This window comes from Alligator sinensis, unplaced genomic scaffold (genome assembly GCF_000455745.1).
Source record: "Alligator sinensis unplaced genomic scaffold, ASM45574v1 scaffold374_1, whole genome shotgun sequence".
NCBI classification, from domain to species: Eukaryota; Metazoa; Chordata; order Crocodylia; family Alligatoridae; genus Alligator; species Alligator sinensis.
In genome coordinates, this window is record NW_005842383.1 from 324021 (window position 1) to 334203 (window position 10183).

The window sequence follows — 10183 nt, forward strand, 5'->3', positions numbered from 1 at the left end:
TGGCTGGGTGGTGGGGAGAGGTGGCATCAGTAGCAGCCAGGTCAGAAGCGCTGGCATGCCTCAGACTGAGCTGCCTTATTGTGGCCTATTGCTTCTAAAATGTTGCCAACCCCTGTCCTGGAGCCATCTGCTCTCTGTGGCATTTTCAAGTTGAGGTCTTCTCTTGGAGATACCACAGATACCTTTGGCCTCAATTCACACAGTTGTACTTTGGTTTATAGTCATGGAATAAGTGCTTCCAGGAGGTGAACAACACAACTTGCTGGGACAGGCCAGGAACAGCTTCAGCATCACAAGCACATTTGACCTAAATATAACCCTGTGGCTGCTGTTATTATCAGACCCCTCTCACTTTCAGTGGAGTTGGGAGGGGTCAGCTTTGAGTTTCTTTCTCTCTGTGGCTGGTTTGTAGCCACCATGATCTCACCTCATCCCCCTCCCTGTTTGTACTCACCTCCCCGTTTGTACTCCTCTGAACTGATTTATTACCTTTTTCCTGGCTGCTCAGAAAAGAGCAGGCTTTAATGAGGGGGGATGCAGGAGAATTGCTTGTGTAGGCATGTGTCTTAGGACACTGACCCTGTTCTTTATGGTTAAGGGGTTCTGAGGCAGCTGCTATGCTTGGTTGAGGGGTAGTGATGTTAAACAGGAGCCCAGAAGGCATTAGGAACCTCTGTACCACTTCCCCACTCAGGTCCAGATACAGGGAGTTATCACGTGGAGTTACCATGATAAATGGGTGCCTGTCTGGGAGGAAAGGCTCAGAAAACTTTGAGTTATTGGATTATGCTGGATTCTCTCATGACTTATGAAAATGGACATTAGTCATGAGATTGCCTAGAAGTCTGGGATTTCCATAGTCTTCTCCATCTCAATGAGCCCTTGCAGCTGCTTCCCTAGTAAAGAGGGGCCAATGGGCCTGGTAGATCCCTTTGAATCTAGCAGGGAGAACAGGAATGATCAGCAAAGCCTAAACTTACCCCTATTATATGGCTGTAGGTGGTGCTTGATGCTCTGAGGAAGGAACACAGAGGTGCATAGACGACTCTTGTGAGTTCCTTCTGGCCACTCTTGCTTCACATGTGTGGGGGGAAGGGATATCACTGCGCCTTACATTCCGCAAGTCTTCTCTGGACCAGTGGCCTGGTGTATGTAAATCCCGAAGGCTCAATAATTGTTGCCCCAGTGACCAGTCAGACCAGCCAGCGTGTTATCCATTACTATAGAGCAGTGATTTTCAACCTTTTTCCATTTGCAGACCCATAAAAAATTCTGAATGGAGATGCAGACCCCTTTGAATTGTAAGTGTGGGTATTCATATATTTTGATTGATCATAGTCATCTTTCACAGACCCCTTAGACAACGCTCTGCGGACCCCCAGGAGTCTGTGGACCACAGATTGAAAACCACTGCTATAGATGGTTCATTAAGCATCATTTGTTAGAACTCCTCTTTTTTAAATAATCCTGCAAGGAAACAGAATAAGTACTATATGATTTAGGTGAGACACTTCAAATAAAGAAGAGTAACATGCTAATGATCAGTGACCCACATGAAAAATAGATCTCAAATAACTCAGAGGCTACAATTTGTTTTGACAAATTATTTGAAGGCTTTATGAATAATAAATTTATCTCATAGATTTCATAGACATTAGGGCTGGAAGGGTCCTCAGAAGATCATCGAGTCCAGCCCACTGCCCCAGGGGCAGGAAGTCAGCTGGGGTCAAAGGATCCCAGCAAGATAAACGTCCAAATGTCTCTTAAAGGAGTCCAGAGTAGGTGTTTTCATCACCTCTGGTGTCAGTCTGCTCCAGGCCTTGGGGGCTCGGACTGTAAAGAAGTTCTTCCTTATGTCCAGCCTGAAACAAACCTGTAGCAATCAGGTTTCGTTCATGAAGAAGTCACAGACAGAGATGCTAAATTCTTTAAATAACATATATGTGTATCCTTGAAGACTTTAAAAAAATATCAGTCCAGTTTGAAGAACACCAGCCACAACCAGATCTTTTACACTGTCCTCAGTATGCAGGTAATTCTAACAAAAAACCTGTCCACTTCTGTTATTTCTTTAAAGGTGTAAGGGGATATTTTGGAAGCTCCTGTACTTTTATAAATGGACTTAAACACATGCGTATCCAGGAGTGATCTAGGGGTGGGAGATGAAGAATGACAGCCAGCTCTCCTGAGGTCTAGTTTTAGCTCAGTGTCTCAGCCAAGTCCTTCACATCTCTTTGTCCCTATTAAGCCATCTGGCAAACAGGGATGACAATCATTATTGACCTCTAACAATAAAGCACTGTTGTTTGTCAGTGCAAATTGCTGTTGTTGAAGAACATCGAATGTTTTGAATTCTATAGAAATAAATGGTCAAGATTTCTGGAGGGCAGGTGGGGTGGGAATGGAGAAAAATATTTTCATGGATTTTTTTTTCTTTCTGTTTTATAACTAGTTATAGCATTTGTCAATTTTTTTTCAACATTTGAATGACCAAAAAATGGAAGGAAGAAAAACATCTTTGGCAGATTATTTTTTGTCTGGGTTTGAACTGACTCTAATGACTATTTAGCTCTGTTCACAAGTGCGTACATAATTCCTCTGAGCAGGAGAGCTCATTTACCAACATTAGCAGCACATGCGTGGTACAGACTCTAATGTCTGAGATCCAAAGCCTACTCTGATCTCTTAAGCCTCGAGAGTCAGTCTACATGTTATTGATTTTGTTTTGATAAAAGCTTTGTAAACATAAGGCAAAGATTGTTTTGCACAGATGGCTCTGACACACATGGAAGACACTCCCATTGTCATTCCTCCCTGTCAACGTCACAACACCCCGTGAGTATCAGAACTCCTTTGAGGAATGTGACAGGAGGTGGCAGGTCGGGTTGGGACTGCCCAACAGGTTCTGTTTGTGATGGTCATAAGCCACCTGCCATTCACAGAGCTGCATTGTGAGTGGCTGAATTACTGTCCTGCAGGTATCTGGCAAACAGGTGATGTACATGTACAGCACAGAGGAGGAACTAGGAAAGAATCCCTTATTTACACAAACAATTGAACAATGTATGAGCTATGACTTGCTGTGTACTCTTGGGTGAGCTTTACTGCAGAGACAAAATCAGGATTCCCTATGAAGCATCAGTGTCATGAGGTGCTGGGGAGGTGAGATGAGGTTTATCTTATATTTTGAGGATGATTATGTTCTCTTTGTGCTGATACAAGCAATTACTGTTGATCACCAAGCAGCAAAAGAAATGGAAGATATAGAGGGGGGGGGGGCTTGCAAACTTAACTTGTTGGGTTTTAGTTTTGCATAACACGACGTAGGGGTGATTTAGATCTGAACCCCATACTGCCCCGTCTCTCCAACGCGGCTGAGACAGGTCACATGGGCTCCTGGGTTCTCCAAACCAGCCTGCCTGTCACTGATTGCCCCTTAATGGTTGCCTACCTTCCTGTGCTCTGTGTTACAATGACACACTGTTATTAAATGGCAAATGTTGTACTGTACCACTCCCATATTTTGCAGCCTAGGTCTGTGGATCTTGGCACACCTTACCTGAATTAATACGGCTTCAGCCTGACGCCCTGTGATATCATTAGGTTTGTTGTTGTTATTGCTGTATGTACAGGTACAGGGAAGCAGAGGGCCTTACCCAAGGTTACCCAGTGAATCAGTGGCTGAGTAAAAAATTAACCTCTGAGTCCTGACTCCTGCTACCTTGCTCCAGCCACTTTCAGCCCACTTCTAAACTGATATAAGAGCTAGATTCTACTAGATTCAGAGTGCTCGGCTCCCCATCCAGGTGGAATCATGGTTTCAAGGAGACAATGCCTGTGCTAACTGTGAAGCCTATCAGTGTATACACGCTTCAGAGGATCAGGGCCAGAGGACTCAGTACTCTTTCAGGATCCAGCCCCAAATCAGGAATAGATTCACTGCAGTCATTGTGGCCCCACTGCTGCAAAGTGAGTATAAGTGAGGTTGGAACCAGGCCCTTAAGGCATGTCTGCAACACCTCTGGACCTTGCTAATGAGCACTTCTGGGAAGCATGGTGCACACATCCCACATGCACTGAGTCTTCAGATATGAAGCTGCCTTAGAGCAGCCCAGCCATGTGCCACTAAGCACGCCTGAGACAGGGAGCTAACTTATTGCCATGTACCCAGTGCTACATTCATGCGTCCATTTTGGGTGGGGGGCATGCTGGAAGCAGGCATGCTGTGCTTTAGTGGCATCTCCTCACACAGGGATCCATCCTTTGTGTTTGGGTTTGGGCTAGCACCATGCTGCAGTATCAGATGCCTTTGTTGCATCTGATAGCACCATGCAAAGTACAGCAGTGTCAGAAAACAGTCTTTTAGCCGATGGCCTCAACATGCATCTGCACTAGCCTCTATGGTGCACATAGAGAAAGACGAGAGAGCTCCCTCAGGGTGTGATATTAAAAGAAGGGGGTCACCCAAAATAGGGGAGTCCAAAAAAAGTAAGCAGCAGATCTGTCTCCCCCACTTCTGGTTGCTTGAGTGACACAAAGCCACCAGTGACCTACCCTACTCGTCAACTCTTCACATAGTAGCGTAGCAAGGGCTGTGGTTTCAATATCATCTTTTGATATTATTCCCTGGTCTCATCTTTATTAAAACACTCACATGAAGCAAGATACTGAAATAAAGGCATAAAACGGTTTTCTGGGGAAATATGGGCATAAAACTCCCTCTTTCTGAACCAACAGGCTCATATACACACACCCACACTCTGAATGGATGTTCAGGATTTATCCTACTTATTATCTGGATATTGCTACAGTGTTATTCATATTTTTTGGAAGCCAGCCTTTACTCCCTGCTTTCCGGAGCTGAAGGCCAACATTGTCAAGTAATGCAGCCACTGGCTTTGTTTGCAGGTCTTCAGGTACCCAAAACATGAGGCTGACTTAACTTGGGCAATCCTGGATTTGCTTAGCGCTGTAATAATCTAGTCCTAAGACTATTTTTTTTACCTCTTTGCAGCCAAAGTTGGGGATAAACAAGCTATTAATGACATTCATTTTCCAAGCAGAATGGGGAAAAACAGGGTGAAGGTGCAACATAAGCTTTTGTTGTCTAAGGATTGTTTTTTGATGTACCTCACTTAGCATCCCACTGCATTTTGCATTGCTTCTGACATCTTGCATGACACTGGGCTAAGGTCAAATGCAGTATCAGCCATGTTTGTTATCAGAAGATAGACAGTGATCTTACAGTTTGTTTCCATTTGTAACAGATATGGTCTTCTTGGGTTTTTGCAACCTGGCTTGGAATGTTTGCTGAGCTATTGAACAGTACTAAATACAGCAAGAACACACATCTATATATATCTATTACTATAACTCTGCTCTGTGCAGGGGTCTGGGAATTACATTCACCTGAACTGAATTCAGGATTGGGGCCATTAAGGGGGTGTGCAGCCACCTCCACCCCCAGATCCTGTGCTAAGAACAGCTCAACTGGACCTCAAAGTCCCTCTCCAAGCATCTGAGATGTTCTAAGCAAAACGCATGATGCCTCATCCAGGGTCTAACCCTGTGGAATGACTGCCATGACTTCAGCAACCATATTAGCAAAGGAATGAGGCAGCTAGCACCACCCTGCTCTCACTGTGTCCTGCCCTTGCTGACACAACAAAGGTCAAACAACTGTTTGGCCAGCAAGTGTCAGCATGCTAGGAATTAATCTCATACAGTGCTGATGTGAAATAGGAACATTTGCTGCATACTGTAACACTGGCATTTTCTCTTATGTGACTAATGTTTGGAGCTCTGCTCGGAACCAGGAAGAAATCAGTGTACAGAACAGCATTTAAATATAGCTTTAATGTAAGCACATTCTTGTGAAGTCAATAGGACATAGGTACTTAAAAATTAAGAGACCTGATGAAGAATGTCTTGTATTCAAAAGCTTGTCTAACTTTATCCTAACTACATAGTTGATCCAATAAAAGATATCACCTTAAGAAATCCACACCTCTTGCATAATTTCTGGACCATCATGGCTACAACATCGCTACCTTCAAAATTAAGTACTTATTCAAGTGCTGTCCTGAATCAGGAACAGGATGTCCAAGATGATATTTTTTCTTGATGCAGCACCTCTTCTCAGAAATCTGAAGCTAATTTATAAAGATGAAGGAATTTGCTTCTGGATCCGAGTCACGGCACCAGGAATTGTTGTGGAAACACACGCAGCATACTTTTGGGTCAGGTCAGCAGAAGCTTTTATTCAAAAGAAACTACAGCTGTAGGGGGGATTCCAAAGTGACATGGATTTCCCAAGCACTTGGAAGGGGTCCCCCCCCAAGAGCAAAATCAGGAGGCTTATATACTTTTTAACAGTTGCTTACAACTCACGTGATCATATAGTGAAATTAGCATGAAAAGCGGCTATAATATTACTTCATTATTTCTTTGCTGTAATCAGGATGGGAACTAATGGGGGAGGCGAGGTTAGTTCACAAACCTCCTTCTTGCACCTGCAAATCAGAGTTGTACATACTTTTTGCTATCTTCAAGGCCGCGGTGAGCGAAGCAGTTGCAGAGGAGTTACAAAGAACAAACACTTTCTCTTATCTGTTCTACTATACAGAGCCAGCAATTCTCCACAAAGCGGTTATGTCATCTTATAACTAAAATAGTCAAAGTTTAAGGCATATATTTTTTCTGATTCCACATGAGTGTATGTGTGCTTAATTGATTTTTATGTGTGCATGTGCAATTGTACACCACGCCCTCCTATCTAACAGAGCAATATTGAGATCCTGAGCGTTGGCCTGACCCCTCAGGGCAACATAAGTACACTATAATTTGGTCATCTCATGATACAAACAACTGAACTTTGCAGATTAACAGGTCAGAAACCAGACACAATAAAGCCCCAGTTCGAAAAAGCATATAAACCTGTATTTAAATCAATTTCAATTACAGGCAGCCTTTCACCATATATCTACATTTAAATATATGCATATTTCCCCTTGATACTAATGATGAAGCTTACATGCATTAAGCCAAAAAAAAAAAAAAGAACCCCAAGGAGAATGTAACAAGAAGAGGACTTTTTCATTTATTTCAAAAGTTGCAGTTTAGTGTTAATGTATATTACTTCATTTACTACTGGTATAAAAGTAATGGAAATCATGATGATAATGGATGGTAAGCTTTGTGAAGCAGGGACTGACTTTTTCTTCTGGGGTTCTATAGCATCAAACACAACAGGTTTCTGATTCATGACTGAAGCTCCTGGACACTCACAATGTAATTCAGTGGTTAAGAAGACTTCATTTTAAAGAATATTTTCGAAAACTGGCATCCCTTTTTGGTACCCACAAATTGTTAACACAAATAACAGCCAATAATTTGGGGTTTGCAATTACTGTTACTTACTGGCTTTTCTGAATGTTTTATTTGCAAGCTTAGGCTCACATTTTAAAATGAGGGTACCTTAAGTTAGCCCTTCTGTCTCTAATTTTGTATAGAACTGCTGACCACTTGCAACTCCAACTTATTTGAGTAAGAGCTGGAGTCAATGTAGCTTTGCAAACCAAGTCATTAGTACTGAAGAACTTAAATATGAATGTAGACCTATCTATGATACCCCAAGGGGATTCTTTGGTGTTATGGTTCATATGAGTATACTTAAATGGCAATCACCAAATGATTTCAAACCTACCTACCATTTTTCAAGCACAAAAAAGGAGGGGCTTTGTTTTTTTAAGACTAAAAAATGAAAATGTAACCCTAAACCACTACCATTATAGTTTATCTAAAGATTTTACATCTTACTATTTCATGAGGTTCTCCTGCATTTATAGACACCAGTCTTGCTTTTTTAGACTATATTTCCATGGTTTGTGTGAACTCGCTGAAGAGCTATTTTCTATTCTAAAATAGAAAGAAAAAATGTATCATATCAGACACCAGCTATTTAATGGTACTGTATTAACATTATTTATACTGAAAGTGTTTTATGGAAGTGTTATACACAAGACAAACATATGTTGTAATATTTTTTCCTAAAATCATGCTAAAAATATGTCTTTATTATATTTTGAAACCATTTGTTATTTGATTGCAGGTACTGGCCTTATGGCACTGATGGCTGTCAAATTCATGGATTTCAGGGTTTCTTGACATCATTGGCCAGTATTAGCTCTTCTGCTGCTGTGGCATGGGATCGCTATCATCATTATTGTTCTAGTAGGTGTTATCATTTACCTAACTACTTCATTTAAACTTTTGATTTTAAAAGGTAACTTGTTTATGTGCAAAAAATCCCAATTAGTGACTATATCAGTCACAAACATTTTACATTAAAGATTTTTTAAGTCTCAAACATTTCAAAGTGTGCGGGCCACCTCCCGATCCCATCCATGTCGCCATGTGCGAGCCGGGAGCGATATGCGGACCCGTCTTTGCGCATGCGGGCTGTGGCCAGCAGCCCGGGCACGCGGGGTCAGAGGAAACCATGCGGCGGCAAGGCACGCACAGGCTAGAATTAGTCACAGAGGCGTAGTGGTTGATTCAAAGATTATTTACTTACACCCAAGATGGTCATGGTGTAGGCTGGACAGTTTCCAGGTTCAGCTCCGCTTAAATCCTCGTTGGAGGACTACGACAAATTCGGTTCTTGGGCCCCGGAGTTGTTAAGGCTCCGCGGGTTCGGCAATTTCTTTCCCACGGAGTTGTTAAAGCTCCGTGGGTTTGGATCTTGAGTATATAGGATAGGGATATGTCTAGGATTGCGCTCGGCGATGGGGAGAGGCCAGAGGCTGTTTAGACTTCTGTTGCCTTCTTAAGAAATGCGTTGGGTCCGTAAGGATCCGCAGCGCTTAGAGATCATCACGCTCTCCCTCTCGAACTCCAATAGATACAATAGCTGGTCTACCTCAAAAATATGCAGAAGATAATATTGTTACTATATAGTACCAATAATTTATAGGGAAGAAACACCATCTATACTAAGCTTGCCCAAACAATTTTATTCTAGAATGTCATTTTCAATTTCTTGTCATTCTTAATTTCCCTTTTTTTGCTAAAATTTAATATATTGGCTCATAGTCAGGGAGCAAATCATTTCAAAGGCTCAATAAGTTTTGCAGCAATATCTTCATATATTGACAGAAAAAGAGAAAATGTGTTTCTGGTAACAATATCCTTTTGCAAGTCAGCTTCATGCCTCAGCTGAAAAATCAAAGAAATGAAATATTTGGCAGAGAGCTACATCCTAGAGCAGGGGTCGGCAACCTCCAGCACATGTGCTATTAGTGGCATGTGGAGACATTTTTCGTGGCACACTGGGAGACATTCAAGGAAATTGTTTTTTGGGTTTTTTTAAGTTGCTGCTCTGGGCACTTACGTGCAGCCACAAGTTCCAGTAGCGCTACAGGCACCAGGGTGGAACCAGGAGAACACAGGCAGGGAGGCTGTCTGTGTCCTACTGCCCCTGCCCCTTGTTCCCAGGCTGCACCCTCCAGCTCCGTGGTCCCTGGAGAGAGCTGCACATGGTACAGGGCTAGGGCAGGCACTGTGCAGGGTTGCTGCCCTGGAGGCTTCTAGCAGGTGGCAGAGCCCTGGGCCCAAGCAGGCAGACACCCGGGTGGGGTAGCAATGCTGGGGCCGGGTAGTCGGGGCAGGGCCTGGGCAGTGTGGGGGGAGGTGTCATGGGCAAGCCAGCCCAGTTGGGGCCTTAGGAAGGTGGGGGCTGGGTGGGAAGTGTGGGATGCCCCAGAGCTCTGCAGGCTCGAGCTGTGGTGGGCGGGCAGGCAAGGGTGCCCAGGGGCACCTGTGGTGGGGCCTGGCCCAGCCCACGCAGCTCTGCAGGGATGGGCTGCAGCTGCCCTGCATGCAAGGGTATGCTGCCTAGTTGGGGCAGCATACTGGGTTCGGGGGACTTCCCTCTCCAGGATTGGCCTCCCTGCATACTGGGTACAGTGCATGCAGGGCAAAGCCATACCTGGTGCAAGGGCCAGGCTATGGGAGCCCCCTGGACCCTGTTAACAGCTACTACAGCTGCCCCAGCCTGCCCAGGCCCTGGCCCTGACCACCCACAGCTCCCTTTAAGCGGGCAGAGCTGGCCCGGTACTGCACAGAGCTGCTATACTGCAGGCTCCCGGCCGGCTCGGCCTTGAGCAGTGGCTGCAGTGGCTGT

General features: G+C 44.0%; 1 protein-coding gene across 1 annotated transcript in view; it reads left to right on the forward strand.

Annotated features, from left to right (window-relative positions):
• The window catches only part of RGR (retinal G protein coupled receptor), a 45557-nt gene that overhangs the window by 14813 nt on the left and 20561 nt on the right, over window positions 1–10183 (forward strand). The window contains exon 3 of the mRNA XM_006029497.3: window positions 8111–8232. Coding sequence (XP_006029559.1) covers window positions 8111–8232 — 122 coding nt within the window. The remainder of the gene's footprint in view (window positions 1–8110; window positions 8233–10183) is intronic.